The 24,546-nt window shown below is 43.1% G+C and overlaps 1 protein-coding gene across 1 annotated transcript in view; it reads right to left on the reverse strand.

The window, feature by feature from the left end:
* The window catches only part of LOC134207482 (uncharacterized), a 288,199-nt gene that overhangs the window by 35,394 nt on the left and 228,259 nt on the right, over positions 1–24,546 (reverse strand). The window contains exons 4-5 of the mRNA XM_062683196.1: positions 17,238–17,435; positions 125–259 (exon numbers count right to left, since the gene is read on the reverse strand). Coding sequence (XP_062539180.1) covers positions 125–259; positions 17,238–17,435 — 333 coding nt within the window. The remainder of the gene's footprint in view (positions 1–124; positions 260–17,237; positions 17,436–24,546) is intronic.

The following is a 24,546-nucleotide window of genomic DNA, read 5'->3' on the forward strand; positions in this document are numbered from 1 at the left end:
AAATGATCCATAACATCAGCATAATCGGATACACTTTCGTTGATGCCAATTTCCGGTTTCCAAGAAGCTCGGCATCGAACCGAGATTTAATCCGGGAATTATTCCATTCAGAGTCACGACTCACCTCGATAGCACCCAGTTGGCATAGATCCAGGGCACTATCACCGTCGGCAGGAACGCCATCCATACGAACATCAGATAGGTGATGTCGAAGTGGGCCTCGTTCTCGTACGTCTCCTCCAGCGCCATCCGGGCCAACCTGCAACGAAATCAAACCGGAAAACATTGTATGAATAGAAGTTGAAAAGTGTCGGGATCGGGAATGAAGTTTGACTGTTCTTGCCGTTTATGAAAGAGCCGTACAGTCTTTTGACTCGATTTGGCTTCAAAGCGGCAACTGCCGGTTCCACGAATGTCAGTTTTTTTTTATTCGAACATCTAACCATGAGCGAATGTGGTGGGTTGTGCTGAAACTGGGATCCGATTTCACCAGAGCATAGAAAACCTCCGTTGCATCCGGCGAAACAAATTCCACGTAAACATGATATAAACAAACCACAGCAGTTTGCGAACGAAATGAACAACCATACGTGTGTTGTATCTGCACGGAACTACGGAAATTTCCATGAAGAGACCACGCGATAACTGTGGAAACTTATACAGTTTGAACAGATTGTAGTGGCAAAGCGACATTTTTGTCGGTATTTCCAATCGTAAATTGTGCTGAATGCATGCTCAACTGATCCGGATTTAGCGAGAACTGGGGGTGCTGGTTCTTGCGAAAATGTGGTCAACTGAAAGAGTGAGAAGCCCCGACATGTATGCGAACTCACGATATCGGACGAGCCATCCAAGCAACCCATATGATGATTAATGATATTAAAATCCCGTCCATCATGGCGCCATCAAATGTCATACAACTGATATTTATTCAACGTTTTATTTTCTCGCCACGTCGGAAAATGCATTGAATTCATAATGCTTGATGGAAAGCAGACCAGATGCTGACAAAAATGTATGACAACATCCGCAACTATTTCTCCACAACCAATCACGTTTCAAGGGTTCGATCGTAAATTACGTAACGCATTATGGTACCAATCCGAACTATTCAGCCATGAAATTTTAGTTTATGCATTGCCGTCAGGCTTTTAGCCCTATCGTAATACGCGACTGGACCCTTAAAATGATTCCGTACGGGCGAACTGTGTTGCAGCAATAAGCGACGGTGACGACAACAACATTGGACGTGAAAAGTCCGCACCATTCATGACTGCAGAAGTGAGAACCGGGATGATGACTCGTGGTGGACGACGCATCTCCTCATCAAGCGTCCAATAGATACTCACAGATATGATGCAGTTCAGGATAACGACGACTATGAAGAGCATCAGTTGACCCGAAGGAAAAGTATAAAGCGTGAAGTTGAATATCAAAATGTGGCAATGAGGGCGCGGTGGAAACTGTTTTACAATTCCGAGCAGGTCATGTACGCTCTCACTCGGCACTGAATGCCACAGTCGACGCCAGATAGTTCGACGTAAAAGCAATGGACGTGACCGTTGGGGCCGAGTCTATTTCAAATGAACTTTGGAAAAATAGATCGAATTATTTATTGGACATAGTTGCTCATTTTTCCTACATTTCTAATCATTTGTTTGCATAAATCCATGCTGGTCAAAGGAAATGTAATTTCGAGTGCCCTCGAAAATCACACCACGATTGTTTCCATTCATAAAGAAATTTTCCTTCAGCAAATGAACGGTTGAAAATGTGGTACAAGGGTTGTGTAAGAGCTCCTACGCAGCGACGAAATATTACGGCTGGAATGCCGTCCGGTCCAGGAGAGTATAGGAATTCTTCTTCTTTGATGCTGCTGCCATGATCATTTCTGGGGTATCGCGAATGTTTGAAGGTCAACCGCATTCATCGAAAGGGCTACGAAATGGTGAGTTGACATCCGGGAAGGGGCGCCTAACATAGCTCTGGTCCTCACAAGTTCCAATACTCACGCTTCCACGGGTTTTCCGATGACAATTGACCGCAAGCTAAGGGTTGCGTACTTAGCAGGTAGTGTAGCTTGGGCACTGTTGTCCTTCTGACATCAGCTAGAGTGGGAGAGTGCGTCCTGTGGGGTCCGCCTAGGATGTGGTGGGGTTCGACAGTGGGCTCTGTTGAACTTCCATAAAAAGCTGCATGTGTCCCCAAGCAGGCTTTGTCAAAGCGACCGTGTACCGCTCAAAGCGCACTGGCCTAGTTCTGGTGTTGGGTGGGACTTTAAACAAATTTGACCCAACTGATCGAGCGTCTGTTCACCAAGGAGATGCGGCTCCAACAGCGTATGTTCTGGCATCCAGCGGCTGAGTGTGAAATGCTATTCCCTGGAAGCTATACCTAAGATGGCAGCCCATCCCGACCAACTATACCTAAGATGGCAGCCCCATCTTGGAACAACAACCGACTGTTCCCGAAACATCAATTTGTTGGAGAATCCGATAATGAAAGAATAGAGCCGTTGGCCAAACATTGGAGAACAAAGAACGCCGTCGGGACAAGTTCTGCTATACTCTGGTTTACGAGGTAAACACGCTCCCCGGCATCGCGGAGTTGGCTTCCTACTAAGCGCTCAGGCACACTCTGCGCTTATGAAGTGGGAACCTATAAGTGAAAGGATAATCGTTGCCAGATTTAGAACACGGGTCCGAAACCTTACTATAATCCAATGTTATGCGCCAACCGATGCTGCCGATCTGCAAGACAAAGAGAACTTCTACAGCCAACTCAATGCCGTCGTAGATGGAATTCCGAAGGGTGATATAAAGATCTGTTTGGGCGACTTCAATGCGAAGATCGGATCCGACAACTCGAACCATGAGCGCATTATGGGACGCCATGGTCTCGGAGAAATGAGCGAAAAGGGAGAGCTGCTCGCAGAATTTTGTGATAATAACGATATGGTGGTCGGGGGATCGCTCTTTCCTCATCGACTGGTTCACAATGTCACGTGGGTCTCCCGTGACGGCTGTACATAAAATCAAATAGACCACATTTGCATCAGCCGAAAATAAAAACGGAGCCTTCTTGATGTACGGAATAAACGTAGTGCCGATTCGTGTCTGATCATCATCTCCTCATCGGCGAAATACGCCTGCGCATTGCGCGAATTCGTCGGCAGGAGGAAAGAGTTGGACGACGATTCAACATACACCGACTGGAAGATGCCACGGTGAAACGGTCCTTGAGGAACTGGAGACGCGTGCTGAAGATATTCCGGAAGGAGGCAGCGTGGAAGACGTCCATTGGTCTTCAAGAATGCCTTCATCGTCACCACCGAGAACAATCTGGGCGAACTACGCACCCAGAGAAAACAATGGATCACCAATGAGACCTGGAGGAAGATAGAGGAGCGAAGAGAAGCCAAAGCCGCGATAGATCGATCAAAAACCAAAGGAGCAAAAGTCTTAGCCCGTCAACGATATTCGGCTCTGGAGAATGAAGCAATAACGCTCCTGTCGACGGGACAAGCGAGCGTGGGCGGACTCTCTGGTCGACGAAGGAGAGAGAGCCGCCGCAACCATGGACATTCGCCTCCTCTACGATATCTCACGGCCCTTAAGCGGGCGAAGACGAATGCATCGAAGCCTGCGAATAATCAGTTATTGACCGACCCACTCGGTCGAGCACTTCGAACGACTTTTTCAAGTGCCAGCCAGGCCACCACCACCTCGGCATGATCTGCCTAAGATCCGACGTATAACACGCGTCAATACCGAAGCTCCATCACTGCTATCCAAAGCTTGAAATCGAATAAAGCCCCAGGGGTCGATCGCATATTAATTACCATTCAGCTTTAAATGCACTGCTGTATGAAGGGCAAAAGAAGGAGGTGGCGGACCTGTAAGCGGAGACTTTTACACGAAGCCAACGGGATAGAGGTAATCTCCTTTCAACAGTGTAATCCAACAGACTAATAAATAGATTCGCTTGAGTTTTCAAAAGGATGGCTTTTTTGAGGAAGAGTGCGTAACATCAATTACAACTGTGAAGAAGTGTACCCATCTACATGGGTAGAATTTTTTTAAAAGTATTTCAAAACGAATTTCTGAAGGAATTCCTGATGGAATTGTCAGAATTAATCTTGTAAAAAAATTTGAAGGAATTTTCAGAAAAATTCCTTAAGAAATTTCCCAAGGTCCTAAAAAGTTCCGAAGCAATTCCTGAGGAAAATTTATAAGAAAACCCTGGTTACATTTGGGCAGCTTATTTGAAGGAATTCCTGGAGAAATTCAAGATCGAATTCCTGATGGAATTTTTGAAGGTATACTAGAATGAGTTTCTTGATGACTTACCGAATTAATTTCTGAATGTATTTATTTGAGGTATTTAGGGAAAAAAATCTGTAGAAATTTGCCAAGGAACTCCTGCAGTAAATTACAAAGGAATTCTTGAGAATATCCGAATATCCGCTATCTCGATATTTTGGGGGCATGTAGTCTTGATTCTAGAGTCAAAACTGAGTTCGTGTTATTACTTCCCGGATTTTTTTAGAAATTCCTGGAGAAATATTGGAATTTCTGTTCGAAAATCTTTCAAATTCCGGAAAGAACTTTAATTTGGAGGAATTGTTAAAGGAATTTCCAAAGATATTTTTTTCAGTGTTGAACTTATTTTTTATCAAATAAAACACTTAAACAACGGTTAAGAAAAAAATAAGGAATTTATAAACGAAATTTCCGAAGATTTAAAAAAAAAAATTCTCAAGAGATTCCTCTCTGAATTGAGTCCAGATTCCTTAAAAAAATCGTGCCAAAACTCCGCTCGCAATACTCTCCAGTTTGTCCTCGATAACTATTCAAAATTCGCTTCATATTCCGGTCAGGATTCTCTTCAGAATCTGGTTTGAGATCCATTCGTAGTATTCAGAAACAAATCCTGTCGGGATGTTGGGATTTCCCTTCGGAATCCTGTCGGGATTCCCTTCGGAATCCTGTCGGGATTTCCCTTCGGAATCCTGACGGGATTTCCCTTCGGAATCCTGACGGGATTTCTCTTCCGATTCCTGACGGGATTTCCCTTCGGAATCCTGCCGGGATTCCCCTCGGAATCCTGTCGGGATTCCCCTCGGAATCCGGTCGGGATTCCCCTCGGAATCCTGTCGGGGTTCCCCTCGGAATCCTGTCGGCTTTCCACTCGGAATCCTGTCGGGATTCCCTCGAATCCTGTCGGGATTCCCTCGGAATCCTGTCGGGATTCCCCTAGGAATCCTGTCGATTCCTTCGGAATCCTGTCGGGATTCCCTTCGAATCCTGACGGGATTCCCTTCGAATCCTGTCGGATTCCCTTCGAATCCTGTCGGATTCCTTCGAATCCTGTCGGGATTCCTTCGGAATCCTGTCGGATTCCTTCGGAATCCTGTCAGGATTCCTTCGGAATCCTGTCGGGATTCCCTTCGAATCCTGTCAGGATTCCTTCGAATCCTGTCAGGATTCCCTTCGAATCCTGTCAGGATTCCCTTCGAATCCTGTCGGATTCCTCGAATCCTGTCGGATTCCCTTCGAATCCTGTCGGATTCCCTTCGAATCCTGTCAGGATTCCTTCGAATCCTGTCAGGATTCCCTTCGGAATCCTGTCGGATTCCTTCGAATCCTGTCGATTCCTTCGAATCCTGTCGGATTCCTTCGGAATCCTGTCGGGATTCCCTTCGAATCCTGTCGGGATTCCCTTCGGAATCCTGTCGGATTCCCTTCGAATCCTGTCGGGATTCCTTCGAATCCTGTCGATTCCCTTCGGAATCCTGTCGGGATTCCTTCGAATCCTGTCGGATTCCTTCGGAATCCTGTCGGGATTCCTTCGAATCCTGTCGGGATTCCCTTCGAATCCTGTCAGGATTCCCTTCGGAATCCTGTCGGATTCCCTTCGAATCCTGTCGGATTCCTTCGAATCCTGTCGGATTCCTTCGAATCCTGTCGGATCCCTTCGAATCCTGTCGGATTCCTTCGGAATCCTGTCGGGATTCCTTCGAATCCTGTCGGATTCCTTCGAATCCTGTCGGGATTCCCTTCGAATCCTGTCAGGATTCCTTCGAATCCTGTCGGATTCCCTTCGAATCCTGTCGGATTCCCTTCGAATCCTGTCGGATTCCTTCGAATCCTGTCGGGATTCCCTCTGAATCCTGTCAGATTCCTTCGAATCCTGTCGGATTCCTCTGAATCCTGTCGGATTCCCTTCGAATCCTGTCGGATTCCTTCGAATCCTGTCGGGATTCCCTTCGAATCCTGTCAGGATTCCTTCGAATCCTGTCGGATTCCCTTCGAATCCTGTCGGGATTCCCTTCGAATCCTGTCGATTCCCTTCGAATCCTGTCGATTCCCTTCGAATCCTGTCGGATTCCTTCGAATCCTGTCAGGATTCCCTTCGGAATCCTTGTCGGATTCCCTTCGGAATCCTTGTCGGATTCCCTTCGGAATCCTGTCGGGATTCCCTTCGGAATCCTGTCGGGATTCCCTTCGGAATCCTGTCGGGATTCCCTTCGGAATCCTGTCGGGATTCCCTTCGGAATCCTGTCGGGATTCCATTCGGAATTCGGTCAGGATTCCATTCGGAATCCGGTCAGGATTCCATTCGGAATCCGGTCAGGATTCCATTCGGAATCCGGTCAGGATTCCATTCGGAATCCGGTCAGGATTCCATTCGGAATCCGGTCAGGATTCCATTCGGAATCCGGTCAGGATTCCATTCGGAATCCGGTCAGGATTCCATTCGAAATCCAATCAATATTCCATTCTGAATCCAGTCAGGATATCATTCGGTCCTATACGGACTCCGGTCAGGACTCCATTTTCAATCCGTTCAGGATTCCATTCGGAATCCGGTCAGGTTTCCATTCGGAATCCGGTCAGGATTTCTTTCGAAATCCAGTCAGGATGTAATTCGGAATCCGGTCAAAATTCCATTCGGAATCCGGTCAGGACTCCATTCGGAATCGGGTCAGGATTCCATTCGGAATCCGGCCAGGATTCCATTCGGAATCCGACCAAGATTCCATTCGGAATCCGGCCAGGAATCCATTTGGCGGAGTGCGGAGAGGATTCCATTCGTATTTCGGTCAGGATTCCATTCTGATTCCGGGCAGGATTCCATTCGTTATTTGGGCAGGTTTCCATTTGGATTCTGGTCAGAATTCAATTTGGAATCCGATCAGAATTTCATTCGAAAGCCAGTCAGGATTTTATTCGTAATCCGGCTAGGATTCCATTCAGATTGCTTTCAGGATTTCATTCGGTATACGATTAGGGTATACGATTAGATGTCCGGTCAGGATTCTGTGGAGTTCCGCTGGCAGCTTCAGCGGAATGACCAGCCGAATAATCGGCGGCGTCATTGGGAATTACACGGAGCTACTTACCTATGCGTGCGTGTCCGGTGACGGTTGGTGAACGAATGAAGGACTGTTGCTAGGCTGCCACGTTGTCGAGCTCTGTGATGGCAATGGTTACTATGATGGCATATGATTCGATGCGTATGCGTATGGCGCATCTTTTGCATCAGACAACACATGTCCCACATCTCCCTTCTTCTCCACTTTGAAGAAAATCAAATTCAAAATATTGATTTCGAACCCGCATAATTATGAACCATATGTGGACCACGTATGCTATAATTGTAGGGAATAAGTGTTATTGTAGCGATGGTCTCACTGACAGTAGTCAAATATGAATGGACTGCCTTACATACTGTTTCAACCGTATCCTAGATGGTAAACGGTCAAATCAAAGTGTATGTAATCGTCACGGAAACATCGCGCAATACTAAATGCACTGTAAGTGGACGATCAGCAACCAGATGGTGGTAGTTTGCAAACTTCAAACACAAGCAAATGGGCCTTTTCACGAGACGTACAAAAACAGCTGATTTCATCGTCAATTGACAGTTCTTCTATGAAAGTGACAGCTTCGGACTTGCAGGTCTGTTCAGCGGTTGTAAACAAGTGCAGTCTCGGCAGTGTCACATGAAAAGGCCTATTCGATGGAAGCGCCATCGGAGGTCGATCGACCTAACATTAAGTGTTGATGTAGGGTTAGTATGGTGAATCCAGCTCAAAATTATGTGCTAACAATGGCATGAATAATATATTTTATGTTGCATATGTAATTTTGACTACATGGCATGTCGTTTTTTTATTATTATTATTATTATGCAGGAACTCATAAAAATTCATATTTTTAAATTAATTTAAATTCGAATAATTCAGACAAGCACGCCCAATATTGTTTGATGTCACTATTTTACCAAGGGTCTATCCGTTCATTGTTGCATTTATTTAGCGTTGGGCTGTAAACTGACGTTTAATCGTGACACTTCATTTTGTTCACTTATGTTGTTATTTCAAGACAAAATTTTCAGGTCGTTATCAAAGGTATTTACTCATATCTTAAGTTTACTTGTAATCTATTGATAAGTGATACTATTCATCTAGTGATTGTACATAATTTTGCAAGTATGCTGGTGTCCTTTTCTCTCGTGATGGGCGTTTTGGAGTTTCTGCCATCGGAGGAACTTCTAGTGATTTTTCTTCACGCCATTCGAAAACCCGTTTGGTCTGTGTGACGTGCCGCTTAATCGTCTGTCCAATACTGTTGCTGAGAACAAGATTTCCGTTGGTTTCCTTCAGAACCGTGTACTTCTGGGGAGCAAACCTTGTTTCTCCTTTGCTTCGGGTTGATCTTTCAACGATGACGGTATCACCTGGTTTAACACTGCACTTCCGAGCACCTCTTTTTGCATCCTCATGTTGCTTTCCGCGTAGTTTTGCTTCTCGATCTCTTGCATTCAGTGCATTGTCATCGAATTCAGCTTTGCGATGAAACAATAGCGGCAGTCGACGTTTGATTTTTCTTCCCAGAAAAACTTCTTCCGGTGGAATTCCCGTTACAGTGTGCGCGGCAGCGTTATGAGCATTCACTGTGGCTCGCAGTTCGTCGATGAAATTTTTGTTCAGAGTGATTGCTGTTGACATTGCTCTGTTAACGAGTTTCATGTAATTTTCCACCAACCCGTTTTGTTGGGGGAAAAGTGGCGTCGAGAAAACAGTTTGGATGTCCCTTTGTGAACAGTACGATAAGTACTCCTCTCCATTGAATAGGGGTCCGTTATCGGAGCGAATTTGCTTGGGAAACCCTTCCCTTTCAAATACTTCTTCCAGGACTCGCTTAGTGTGATCAAAACTGGTGGATTTAACAGGCTGTGCTATTACGTATCGGGATCTATAATCGACGATCACGAGTACTGAGATGCCACCGTACTTCAAGTAGGGTCCGTTGAAGTCTAAGGCTATCGTTTCCCACACTGACTGAGGGGCAAAAATTCTTCTCATTGGTGTCGGACGTTCTGGTCGACCATTAGTGGCGCAGATTCGACATGCTTTTACCCAATTTTCTGCAGCATTAGCAATACCCGGCCACCAGACACGTTCCCTGAGGATGCTTTTCTGTTTTGCCACCATCGGGTGGCCATCGTGGGCAAGTTCTAGTGTTCTTTCACGAAGCAGTGTTGGTATTACAGCACATCCATTCTTAACGAGAATACCATTGGTCACGGATAAATCACTAGCAATTGATTGATACTTTTTCAGCTCGACCGGCCACTGCTCCGTTTCCAATGAATCCATCACTCCCTGGAGCTCTGGATCTTTTGCTGTTGCGTCTCTTACTTCATGCTCTGTTAAAAACCCCACTGTGTTCACTTCTAAGCAGGCTATTTCCCATGGGCTCCTAAAATCGTCAAACGGGGCATCTTCACCTACGTACAATCTTGATGATGGATCAGCTATATTGTCCCGCCCACGCACGTATTCGACGTCGTAATCATAGGGGCTCAGCCTTAGAGCCCACCCATCAGCTCTGGTGAGCACCCGTTTGGAGGCCTCGCGGGTTCGTTTTAATATGAAAGCGACTCCTTCTGCATCCATCCGTAATGTAAAATGCCACCCGAGGAGAAAAACGCAAAGTGCTCGACAGCCCAAACTGCACTTAATGCCTCACGCTGGTTCTGCGCATATTTTCGCTCTGTTGGTGTCAAAGCCTTTGAAGCGAAACTTATGATTCGTGGTGGTTCATTTTCTTTCTGTTGTACCAGAACTGCGCCAAGTGCATTTGGCGAGGCGTCTGTATATAAAATAGTTCGGTCGTTTTCTGAAAAGTATCCCAGTGTGGTGGTACAGTTGGTGATTCGTTCTTTAACATCATCGAATGCTTTTGCTTGTTCTGCGCCCCATACCCATGTTTTAGCCGAGGATACGGCCCATAGTGGGCTTGTAATATCAGCGAAGTTCTTGATGTATGCACTTAAGAATGATGCCAGCCCCAGGAAACTTCGAAGCTCTGATATCGTAGTAGGCTGCCGGAACTTACGGATGTCCTTAATCTTTGCTTCGTCCACGTGAAAGCCGTCTCCGTCCAGTTCATGACCGAGAAATTTGAGGTGTGTTCTCTCGTACTCGCATTTCGCTACATTAAGAGTCAACCTGTTGTCTCTTGGTATTATCAGTACTTTGGAGGTACAAAGGCTAAGCAATTCTAGTGAATCCGCAAAAGTAAGTATATCATCTATGTAGACGATAATGTTATCCACGCCTTCAAGCAGCCGACACATTTCGCGCTGGAAAATTTCGGGCGCGCAATTGACACCAAACATCAGTCGGGTGAACCTATACATTCCGGTCTCCGTGAGGAATGTTGTTAAATCTCGTGATTCTTTTGCGAGTTCGAGATGATAAAAAGCGTTATTCAGGTCCAATTTGGTAAAAAATCTAGATCCATTTAATCGGATCTTCATTTCATCCAACAAAGGAAGGCGAAAATATTCTCGTTTGATGGCTTTATTGGGTGAACGCATATTCACCACCAAACGAAAATCATTTTTACCTTTCGGCACGGCGGACATGCCGCTAATCCAATCAGGTGCCGTTCTAACACGCTCTATGATCCCTTTTGCCTCCATTTCGTCCAATCGTTGTCTCGCCCCTTCTCGGTAAGCGGCGGGGACATTATAATAGGCATTTTTCTCTGGAGGAACCGCCTTATCCACACTAAACTTCACTTTTATTCCAGGTACTTTTGGGAATACTTCCGTAAAAGATGAATCTTCGCAATTGTTGACTGCGAAACCGACCTCCAAAGTCGCATTTCATTCGCTGTTACTCTCCCAAGAAGAGATCGGCGACCTGCTTTGATGACAAGGAATTCAGCGGAAACTTTTGGTTTCGAGCCTCCAGCCACTTCAACTAGGGCTCTGAAAGCATGGTGCACCGCCATGGGTGTCCTGACTGCGTATGCTCGAAGCTCTTGATTTTCTGGAAGGCTTATTGGACGTAGATGAGCTAATCCGCTACATGATTGCTCGGATAGCTTCTCCCAATCGGATCCGCCTATGATGTTCACATCGGACCCGGAATCGATCAAGAAGGTAATTGGTTTAGATGACCCGACATGGCAATCTACTAGAACATCTTCGATTGTGATAGAATTGATACCCTGTAATGAACGTGTGACGGTTTCGGACAAAATGTGTTATTTTTGTGTAAATATCTAGTTCATCTGTTTTATTTCTCAATTTTGTGTATCAAATTATCGTACCTGCTGAACATTGTCATCCTCAGCCCATTCTGATGAAATGCTCCGCTTTCGTTTGTTCTTTTGGTTTTCCTGGACGTGGTTGATGCGCCTTTTTCGACAAGCCGCCGCGAAATGACCAATATTGCCGCAATTGTTGCACCGCTTGTTTACGGCAGGGCATTGGTGTCCAGCATTAGATAACCTGTTGCACTTTGCACATCGTGATCGCCGACCCTGTCCATATCTGTCTGGTTTCGAATTCGGTTCCGTTAACCTGGCCTGATGTCGCGCAACCTGCGTTTGTCGTTTGAAACTGCTGCCTCGTTGCACTGAATAAGCAGTTTGATCACGGTTTTGGTTTGAGTTGCTTTGTGCTTCATATGCCTCATCTCTGGTTGCGGACTGTACTATATAGTTTGTTTCATGTCCGAATGTACGAGCGATTTTTGCCAACTCTTTATTACGCATACCTTTCAACAATTGGGTGCGTACGAATCGCTCTTGGTCCTCAGTGCTGTAGCCACATAATCTGACCTTGTCCGTTAGCCGAGAATGAAAAGCGATAACGGATTCGCCCTTCTCCTGATACATGGCTGTGAAAGCTTCATGTTCGGAAGAAGTGTCAGTCATCGATTTCAAATGTGTGTCGACATTTTTGACGAATGTGGAATAGCAGCTCGAATTGTCCAAATTTGGCCTCAGTTTAGCAGCCTTAACGATGCTTTGAAGTTCTGTACCCATGGATAAGAAGAGCAGCTTGGCACGCCATACAGGATCTGAAGTGTTAGATAGCGAAACCGCTATTTCAAAGTTTTCAAAGAAGCGCTGCCAAGCTTCCCACAGTTTATTGGCTGGTAAATCTTTGGGGAAAGGTGGGATCTGCTCCCAACGAATATTCGGTGTAGAGCGATTAGCTGTACTTTTCTCGTCCAAAGTTCCCCAGCCTTTCATAGTAGCCTGTTGGTGCTGAAGCTCATTGTTGTGGGCGTTAATTCTGTTGACGACTTGTGCATCTCTTGGAGACGATTCCAGGGATCTTACGAGCTGTGCCATCATATTTTCCAAGTTGGACATTCTCTGACTTAGGTTTGAATTATCAGCTTCTGTCACAATCGTGTCTTCTGTTCCATCATCGAATGGGTACTCTTCACCTACCATTTCAACGCTTTCTGGAACATCAGTCGTTTCCAGAGAACCTACGTCATCCGCTTCGACTACCTCTACGGCACCGAGATCAGACGATAGCAGTTCGTCGGAGTAGATCGAGCCTTCGGATGGAGCTCGCACATGCTTTCCGTGGGTCGACATATCGTTGCGTAATCTAGAGAGGATGCATTCAGACGACAGAAAAGCATGCGTTAGTTCGATCCGTATTACACATCTACTTAATAGTGCGCCTTTGTAACTATTTTAAGCGGAAGTCTCATCACGCTTTACATTTCTACTACCGAATGGTTTAGAGCGTAATTATCAATTGATGTCCCATCTCATTGATAACTATCTCATACTAGCCACATCTTGATAGTGATGCTGGTTTACATCATACGACACATTGTTTCGTTCAACATAATTTTTGATTACCAGTAGATGTCCCGTCTTACTGTTCGGTTTCGGTGCATTATTTCTAAATAATCGTTTTTTTTTTTTTTTGTGGATGTCCCATCACACCAAATAATTCACATGACTTGCTTTTTTTCGTATCATTAGCCTACAGTAGACGTCCCATCTTACTGTATTGAATTATAACCAACTTACCAGTAGATGTCCCGTCTCACTGGTTGCCCTTGTTTCTATATATGTTTTTATTTCCGTTATTCGACAGTTGTCCCAGCCCGCCGAAGTAACCGTTTCGAGTTTCTAGAAAATCGTGAATATTTGTCATTCAACAACGGTTGTCCCAACACGTTTACCGCTTTTTCATCGATTTTATCATTCTGACAGTTATCACAACTCGTCTCAAATTCAATCATTTTCATACTAGTGGATGTCCCTTTCCACTTTTGGACGAGAGAAAAAATAAATCTCACGTGGTAATATAAACGATGCTACTGTTTCAAAGCGAAATTTTAAATTCACTTTTTTCTTTGGTTCATTTGTTTGTCGTCATTTGAGACAAACCTGGCAGGATCGCCAATGTGGAGTTCCGCTGGCAGCTTCAGCGGAATGACCAGCCGAATAATCGGCGGCGTCATTGGGAATTACACGGAGCTACTTACCTATGCGTGCGTGTCCGGTGACGGTTGGTGAACGAATGAAGGACTGTTGCTAGGCTGCCACGTTGTCGAGCTCTGTGATGGCAATGGTTACTATGATGGCATATGATTCGATGCGTATGCGTATGGCGCATCTTTTGCATCAGACAACACATGTCCCACAGATTCCATTTGGGATTATTCCTTTTGGAATCCGGTCGGAATACCATTTGGAGTTTGGTCAGGCAGGATGCATTTCGGGGTTCGGTTAGGATTTAATTCAGAATGCTTTCAGAATTTTATTCGGAATTCGGTCAGGATTTCTTTCGGAATTCGGTTAGAATGCATTTCAGGATTATGTCAGGATTCCAATTGGTATCAGGTCGGGATTGCATTCGAAATGCAAACAGGATTCCACTTGGTATCCAGCCAGGATATAATACAACATCTAATTAGAATTCCATTGATCCGGTCACCATTCAGTTCGGAATCCGGTCATGATTCCATTCGGAAACCTGTCAGGATTTTTTTTGGGTTTCCATTCGGGATTCAGACGAAATTCCATTCGTAATCCTGACGGGAGTGCCTTCATAATCCGATCAATTCGGCCGAGATTTTTTTTTCAGAATCCGTTGGAGATTTTCTTTGGCATTCGCTCTAGTTTTCTCTTTGGATTCCAGTCTGGATTCCTTTCAGCATCCAGTCGGAATTCCATTCGAAATCCGGTTCCCTTCAGAATTCTTACGGGATTTGATTCATATTTAAAAAAAATTAAAGTAGCTTTTGGATTTGGAAGATAAGATCTGTTCAGCATCATAAATTTAAAAAATAGTAGAGTAAAGGATATTATTTGGATCACCCTTACGGGGGCTCTTATTTTGGACCACCAAGAAGAATTTGCACTCAGTGGTCCAAAATATGAGCCTTCGAACTGGTGGTCCAAAATATCTCTCTTACCCTAATCAGCAGAAATCGCTCACATGATTTTATAAGCAAACATTAGAAAGCATATTCCCGCCAAAGTAAAAAATTCCTTAGAAAACTATTTGTTCTATTTATTCATATGATAAGGATATTTTGTGTAAAAAAAGTTTACATTACAAGAAATCAATAACACAACATTTGTTAAAAATATAATGTACGACGCCCAAAGCGTCAGATAGTCCAAAAGCAAGATAAACAATTTTTTTTCAAAGTTTCTGTGGTGCAAGGATCGCCAATTTAATATAGACTTCTATGTATGACAAAATATAATTCAGACAATTGAAAGGATATGCTGAAAAGTATCCTTTATTCCTTTGAATGGAAAGATGAAACGATTATGAATCAAAAAGATAAACGGTTTTTGCATAATGGTCGTTGTAGGTTGAGTTAAACGTGCGCAAAACCGAATTATTTGGTCAGTTTTTTTTTCTTCAGCAGGTTGAAGGCATCATTTTATATAGTGGCGGGACAGTCCTAAACTGGAGCAGATTCCTGGCATTTCTATTCCAGCTCATACTAACGGCGTGGTACTGTCGTCCTCACCGTTTAAATTTATCCAGGCATAAGTTGGATGCTGAAACCACATCCAACGATGGACACTGTCGTTCGCAGAGCAGATGTTTTCTTCCGTGCCCCGGCTGAATCCTACCGTTGATCGTTGGAAGCTCGTAGCTCGTGGGAGTGTGTCCATTGCAGGATGGGTTTTCCTCTTTCGGTTTTCTTTTCCCACTGCCGGTGCCGGTGATGGGCCGGCTCCACCACATTACGCTCACTCACTCTGCACAATTCTCCGAGTCAGTCGGTGGTTATAATGCGAAGTGCTGTGCCGACCTCCGCCGGTAGGTTGGATGATGCATAGAATTTCAATCACGCTAGTAGCTTTTTCCCTGGGATTATAACGATAACGAATAACAAGCAATTTACATCACAATGTGGCATATTTTCCGGGTGGCAAAAAAGGGGGTTCAGGTGAGTACTTTTGCTTTGAACGTGGAGATTCTGGTTTTCTTCCGAAATGAGGTGTTTCATCTATTATGTGACGTTCGCCACATGATAGTTGAAGCAATTTGTTTTTGTCAATTATATGAGCTAATCAGGTCGAGTCACTATCCCGTAATATAGCAGTTTATAAGTAAAATTATTCAAATATTTAAGAATTCCTTGATACGATTCATCATCTTTAAAAGGGGTCGAGTGATCCCAATTCCAAGTAGATAAGTATATAAGTCAAATTCAACCTTATGGATCCCACGATACGTCACCAGCGTCGCACGCGCCTACAAACGATGATTGCTACTTAATTATTGAATAAAGAAGCCAAAGACATGCGAGCACCCTCAGCGTGGTGTGCTCCATTAAGGTTCCGCAGGCTACCATCACTTCGGGGTCCTTTTCGATCCATCCCAAGCACTAAAAATAAAATGGCTTTTCGGCAGTTAGAGGCGCTGCTGTAGGCACTAGCTGCGACAAAGAAATCCGAGGGAAGCCCACTTGTCTGTCAACCGAGCCGAAGTGACTGAACTGAAGTGAACCCCTAAAATTGCTCGCTAATTGCGTCGAATGGTCTCGCCTAATTAGATGAGCAATTAAGTTAATTATATCGACTTGCTGCGCTGTAGGTATGTGAGCTCGCGTTATCTCTTCATGGATGGGTACGGAAAGTCTTTTTATAGCCTCAGCAACAGTATGTTCGTGAGTTAATGCCTGCTGAAAGCTGGCAGATATTTTCGAGTAAAGTTGAGGATTAAATATTCATTCAGTTTGTCATGCGTTAGAAGTTCATTTAATTATGAGAAAACAATCTGGATAGAAGAGTTCAAGTTTGAATCGTAGCTCCGAAGGTAATACAATTTGAAGATTTAATTTCCAGCATATAGCTCTGTACAGTCAAGGAATTTAATTGCAAAAAGAGATCCTTCCAATTTTCTTTAATGGTATGGCATTGCGTACTCTATTAGCCTCGGCGAATTAAACGCGGTACGCTGAAATTCGATTAAAACAATAAACAACGGAAGTTATTTTCAATACGATTCGAGTTAGAAAGAATGCCACAGAGAAAATTGTGTAGGCAATGGGTCCGGGCGGAGTGGACTACTGGCTGGGAGTAAACACGCGAAACATGTGGGTGAGTATATTTGTCGCTTAACTTTTCAAAAGGACCTAAGTAACATTTTTTTCATGAATTAATTTGAGTACTGCAATCAAAAGCTTTCATATTTTTATGTTGATTACAATATTCAAATTAATTCATGAAAAAATTGTTACTTAGGTCCTTTTGAAAAGTTAAGCGAGATTTGCTGCCCACATCAAAGCAGGCTAAATTCAAAGTAAAACTAAATCTGAGCACAACAAAGGATTCAAGCCGGTGAGTGTTGAATTTCGTTCAATTCATTTGAGCACTGAGCAGTAAGTAAATCTAGTCAGCCATTAGAGATGGAATGATAATTACCTCAAAATCATCAGCGGACAGACGCACAATATCTGCGTCGATGCCATTGCCCCCAGGTGGCGCTGGGTTCGCTTCTCCCGACTCACATCCAGCTCGGCATCGTACAGGTCATACGTTCGCGATCCGGCACTGAGATCCGCTCCGGCTGCGGCTCCACCTCCGGTGGAACCGCTTCTCGTCCCGTGGCCTCTGGCCCGTCTGAAAGTTGGGAAGGAAAGAAAGTTGGGAACATTAATTATTTTTCGTTTCTAACGTGTGCCACGAACGGTGAACTCGTTCTCCTGCACGATATTGAAGGGTCCATCGAGAATAATTAATCTGCCAGAGTGATCAATTGAACATTCAGGTATATCAAGTTGGTACACCCATTGATTAAGTGCCAAACTCCATTGTTCGCATTTATATATGCATCAACTCACTTGTACGTGAAAAAAACCGCATAACTCAATCAATATTGTGGGAATTTAGACGAAAACGGATTAAAATTGACATGGTTGTAAGCTTTATTGTGTGTGTGTGTGTCATCCTCTATCCCTCACCCAGCTGGGGGTGTTGATCAAGTAGTACTACGAATAATTTGATCATATCTCATGCTACGTAATGGTGCCCTTATTGTTATGAAGACTAGTACTACAAAAAGGATTTACTTCTGAAGATAGAAAATTTCTTCAGAATGTGTGGGGAATCGGATGTACTAGTTGTTCATAACAGGTACAGCAAAACTTATTCACAAGGACGCCCTTATTCGTACTAATTACTCAGGGAATAGAAGGTCGAGAAGAGCCACCATTGCTAACTAAAGCGTGAACCGGATACCTGGGACTCCCACAATATCCGCGGCAATAGCAATAATTTCATATAGCAACAAAAGAAAGGAAGGAAAAAAAATGGAGATTGCTCAATAGTTGAGTCAAAATAGCTTTAGTTTTGGACATGTCTCTGTTGGGAGCAGCAACAGTGAAAAACAACAAACAGCGGACCGAGAAAGTGAACCGGATTTTACGGACAGAAGAAAAGTATCAACCACTCAGTTGGACTGTACACGAACGATTATACAATTTATTCAGAACATAAACAAATATAAACAGATCATTTCGACAACACAACAGCCATGGTGTATCCGTTCCACTATAACATAAAAGTTGTCTCGATTATGAGGGTTGGCGATTGCACTTCAAAATTATTTCAACACCCCTCCTCAAGTCGACAACCCTAGTTTCAGTCCTTAAAATATATATATCACAGATCATTCAAAAAACAAATATCGACAACTTGATTTCAGACTCAAGTTCAATCTCAGAAATCTCCATTCGGATATATCTTTTTCCACTTAACTTCAACAAAACTCCACACGAGATTCAATCATCACAATTATTTCGGCCCCTCCTAACCACAAGCCTCGTCAATTAAAAATTGACAATCCACATAATCACTATCTTCTTTTGCACTTATATCTGTTCCTTCCAATCATATTTCTATTCAACACGTTTTCCGCTATCTACTAATTCGTTAACTTATGGACTTTCTCTTAGACAGATACTGCCTTCTGCTTACGATTCTTCCACATATTTAGTTCGTATTGTTTGTTGTTGTAATGTGCAATAGCCACAACTACCCCATTCTCCATGACTTCCGCTCTATTGCCTACAAAACTGACTCTCAAACCAGCTCTCGTCACACGGTTCACTGACAATAGATTGCAGCTCAGTCCGGGTAGATACAATACATTCTTTGCTTCGCATTTCCTCTTCTTGCTTCCAGCAGCCGCGTACAATTCCACATCCCCACAGTACTCTGCCAGCAACTTTTCTCCATTCGCCACTACCACTTCCACCGGTCGTTCCAGACGCCGCATCGTTTTAAAATAGCTACTGTCGTTCACCATGTGGTCCGTTGCACCAGAGTCTAGGAACCACTGTGCTTTCACCAATTCTTCTTGTTTTGACGCTATAAAGACAACTTCCGCGCGATCCGAGGTACGATTTTCTTCAAACACCACGTCTGCTTTATGTTTTAGGCCTCTCGCTTCTCTGTACTCACTCGGATCCGAATCTGACACATTCACTCGACAATTAGCCTGCCTGTGTCCAACTCTACCGCATCGAAAACACCTCAACTTCCTCCAGCTCTGCCTACTAAACATAGCAACACCCTCATCTTCGCCTCCAGGGGCCATCAGATTTCTTCGCTTCATTTCTACATCGAGCAAACGCTTTTTCACAAAAGTCAATGTTACACCGGCAGGAAGCGTCTCGATCGCGGTAACTACAGAGTCAAACGACGGTGGCAGCGTCAACAGCAGATGGCAAACCGCGTCGGAGTCTTCAACAATTGCACCACTTTCTTTCAATTCACGAATTAGCCGATCAAATGTTAGCAAGTGCTCCGACAAATTTTCACAGGCATCCTCCACATATTTCAATGTGAGGAGCTGTTTCCGGATGAACAACTGTCCGGCAATACCACGGCGCTCAAACACCGCCTTCAGCGTGTCCCAAATTTGTTTCGCGGTAGCACAGTCCTTCACTAGTTCCAGCTGATTATCTGCTATCGCCTGAATAATCACTGCTTTACACTTTTTCTCCGCGGCTTTTCGTTCCACCATTTTCTTCTTCTTCTCCGATTTTACACTTGCGGAATCGTCAGACACCATTTTCAACTCCTCGATCTCACTCATCTCCCGGCGGAGGCAATCCAGCAGATCATATGTGTCGAGAATGGTTTCCATCCGGAACTTCCAGTTGTGGAAGCCGGATCCGTCGAACGCGGCGATTTTCACTCTCTCGTCCATACCTGAGCCCATGACCTGTTGGGAGCAGCAACAGTGAAAAACAACAAACAGCGGACCGAGAAAGTGAACCGGATTTTACGGACAGAAGAAAAGTATCAACCACTCAGTTGGACTGTACACGAACGATTATACAATTTATTCAGAACATAAACAAATATAAACAGATCATTTCGACAACACAACAGCCATGGTGTATCCGTTCCACTATAACATAAAAGTTGTCTCGATTATGAGGGTTGGCGATTGCACTTCAAAATTATTTCAACAGTCTCAAGTATGCTTAGCTGTTAATAGGATTAATTTCAAAATATCAACAAGCAGAAAACTATAATAGAATTAGGCATATAAAAAAACAAATAAAATCTGAAAAACGGATTTGGACTAAAACGTTATTAAACATAAAGGCCTGACGTATTGAATATGAAAGCAAATAATAACAAAGATCAATAGAAAAAAATGACTGTATTATTACGAGTCGGCTTGAGTATGAGGTACCGTAGCCATTCAGTAAAAAAAATGGAGAAAAAGGATCAATTGAGAACCAAAGATTAGATCAAGAATATGACAGTTAAATGGCATAGTTAAAAAAGATAGCAACAGAGAATTTAAAATAATATTGGATTGATCTCACCAAATACAAACTGACTTCCGATGATTTTATGCATCCTTAGAAACAAACGGCTGACCAACCAAATCCATAGCACCAGCAACCCTGCTGGAAATATTGCTGAAGAAGGTGCGCCATCGCTTGATTTAATGCAACAGTTTTGATGACTACGATTCAATCTTGAACACATTTTACATTGATCGTCAGTCAGCAGCTCTTCATTAGATCCGTGCTGAATTGGGATGGCAGCAGCTTTCTCAATGTCCGAATTAGGTAGTAGAGATCCGACGGTAGGTAAAAGGCAAACACATATGTACACGCTGGCCTTTAGGTGCGGTGACCTCGGGTACCACATCTTCGCCTTTTATCGAATTGTGACGTATGGTATGTTATATTATGCAGTTTTCTTTTAAGATTTCACTTTTCACAGACACGAAAAACATTTAAATTTAAAATTAGGTGGAAAGCTAGAAAATTCATCAAAAAAATGACGGATAATTTTCTTTTACATCCTTTCCGCTCAACACCTACTTAGATTCTTCGACATGGCTGTAAGCTTTATTGAATTTTAAATAAAATTTTAATCTATAGATTAATCTATATATGTATCAGGCTTCAAACAAAAAAAACCTTTTTCGTAGGATTACGACTTTCGAGAAGATAGGGGGGCCATTCTGCAAATTCAGTGGTCAGGAAGTGGTCAGGAAGTATGGGCTAATAACCCAGCCGTCTTCCAAAGGATTTGGAGATTTTGGTAGCAAACGATCAAATGAGCCCTTTAGATTTGCTCAACTATTGACAACAGATTAAAAGCACTAAACTATTGAAAAATTGAATTTCGCCAAGTACTGTTAATTTTTTTTTAAACCTACCAAACCTGCCAACCAACCAATCACAAGCACAGACATCAATGTCGTGCAACTTACGGACTGGGCTCTAGTCCATTGTTCAATGAAAACTTCACGGAGAGTGAATTTGAGGACCGCACAGCACACAGCAAAAAGTATATTAAAATGCCGCAACGTAACTTTCCGGAACGTACTTAAAAGTTTTGTCTTGAGAACGTGGCCCGACACTTAATTAGAATGATTATATTGGACTGCCTTTTCAAACGACGTTTTTTCTTTCCAACTATTACCTTTGAATGGAAACAAGGACTATGAAATAGAACAGGGCGGCTTGAACATAATTCATTACAAAAGAACAAAAACTAGATCATCAAACAACATACCACGAAAGGTAAATTACAACTTGAAATAAAAATATGCCACAAATAAACATTTCAAAATTCAAAATAAAAGTTTCAAACCTAAAATTACAAACTCCATAATAAATACAAATGAAAATTAATTTAAAATTTTAAATTATTAAATTTAATTTTTTTTTTTAATTTTTAATTTTTTATTTCCAATTATAAATAAAAATTTATAAATTTTGAATTTTTAATTTCAAATTTTTAATTTTTAATTTTTAATTTTTAATTTTCATTTTGATTTTTAGTTTACATTTTGATTTTTAATTTTAAAGTTTGTAAATTCGAAAAAACATTCCTTTGCCCTTTCAGTTTGTTAAAAATTAAAAAGGAATTAAGATTTCGAGCTCTGTTTGAGCCTGAGCGAAAGTGAAAAGAGTGAAATTTTGAAAAGTAAAGTGCCGGGAAACTATAGCAGAGGATCCTGCCCTGAATGTTGGTGAAAACAGCACGGAAACAGCATCCGGAGGACGCGGAAAAGAGAAGTTTCCCCAGGTGGTCAACACCCGGATGGCGTGCAAACCCGAGACGAGACACAGTAGTCCAGAAAAGAGAGAACGAAATCCAAAAATAAAGAGACAGACGAGAAAGAATACCAGGGTTAGTTTTTGTTATTATCTATAGGCTAAGTAGTATTTAGGTAGTCGTAAGGAGAAATGTCGCAAATAGTAACTAGAAATAAGTACAACGAGAAATCAGGTACATCGGCAAGGCGAGGAGGCGTCCTGCCGAAAGGTGCAAGGATACAAAAACCTAACCAGAAACGTAACGCTACACCACAGCAGATCAGTTCCGGTCAAGTCAGCGAAACATGGCATTCGGACACAGTTTACATCGAAACAACGGATCCGGAACAAAATCGATACAATCACCCGGCGGAAATCGGAAAAACGCTCAACGGAAAAGGAATAGGAAAGATCAAAGACATACAAAGAATCGGAAAGTTCCGATTCAAAATACTGTTTGAGACAGCGAAAGAAGCGAGCCCATTGATACTCTGCAAACTAGAAGATGTCGGACTAAAGATCTACACGCCCCGCATAACAACGGAAATCATCGGACTAGCAAAGGAGGTGAGAAATATTCGCAAATCTGGAAGTGGATAAGGAAGTAATCAGCATCGAACGACTAAAAAGGAAGGACAGCGAAGGAAACCTCATCGACACGCGGACAGTCAGAATCAAATTCAAGGGGAGAGTCTTGTCAGAAACAGCGGTCTTGTACGGATGGAGGTTCCAACTGGAACTCTATATTTTTCCTGTGAAACAGTGTAGAAACTGCTGGATGTTTGGCCACAAGAAAGAAATGTGCCGAAAGAAAACGAAATGTCCAAAATGTGGAACTGAACATGGAAAAGAGGAGCAGTGCAGAGGACAAACAACATACCTAAATTGCAGAGAGGAGCACCCGGCCGACGACCGAAGATGTCCGGAGCGAGAGCGGCAATCAAAAGTTAACGAAGCCATGCAAAGAAGAAGAATAACACAAAAAAAAGCACTGGAACTATACCCGCTACAACCAGGTGGGTGGCACGACGCCATGTTTTTGCAGCCAACATCTCAGTGTAAAATTCATGATAGTATGTGTTTTGTTTACAAGCATCACATTTGATTCTCATTAGGATACAGAACTGTCAGTGGGATACGGTCGCGTAATGTTGGCTGCAAAACAAACCTATTGTGTGAGATAGGGATGCCACCGGGCTGGCTAAACTAGAGAGGAAATTCGAAGAATTGGCACAAAAAATCACCATTATCGGAAAAATAATAAAACTGCAGCAATGTGTGAAATAAGAATTCAAGAAACAACAGGACCCGCCGAGCTTGGAAGCGCTAATTATCAAAATCAGCACAGTTCTAAACGAAATCATCGACGAATTTGGAAATGAAATCACGAACATCAGAAACCATACAGAAAACGAGAGCAACACCTACGAAGAAAATGGCGAATAAGATAAGCATACTCCAAATAAACATTCAGTCTTTGAGAGCAAGCGAAAAACGAGAAGAATTGGAATTTTTCCTAAAATCCGAAAAAATAAAAATTGCAACGCTGCAGGAGATCTGGCTAAAGCAAGGAGAAACGTTTAGGATGAGAGGATACAAAATGACTAGCAGCAGAAGGAGTGACGGCTACGGAGGAGTCGGGATTTTAACGGAGGAAAGCATAGATTTCGAACCACTAAACATCACATCACTTCTTCCAATAGAAGTAGTAGCGATCAAAATCACCAACCTGGAGACGCCACTCAACGTCTTCTCAATATACGTGCCACCAAACCCGAACGTCGCCAAACAAGCTGAAATGTAATTGGTAGAATTATTCGATTAAATAGAAACTCTCCCAGGGGAAACACTAGTAACGGGAGACTTTAACGCACATCACACCATGTGGGACGACAACAGAAATACTTGTAGGAAAGGAAAAATCATAGCTCAGGCCCTTGAAAACTCAAGATTGTGTCTAATGAACGACGGTACAATGACTATTATTCCTAGAATAGACAGCAACCCTTCAGCAATCGACCTAGCCTTCGGAACGAGAAACATTGTAAATAAAACGGAGTGGAAAGTAATGGACCAATCTTTTGGTAGCACACACCTCGCCATCAAGATGGACATCCAACTAAAAATGCCAATAGCAGAAGTAACAACAAAAA

Source organism: Armigeres subalbatus, chromosome 1, assembly GCF_024139115.2.
Source record: "Armigeres subalbatus isolate Guangzhou_Male chromosome 1, GZ_Asu_2, whole genome shotgun sequence".
Lineage (NCBI taxonomy): Eukaryota > Metazoa > Arthropoda > Insecta > Diptera > Culicidae > Armigeres > Armigeres subalbatus.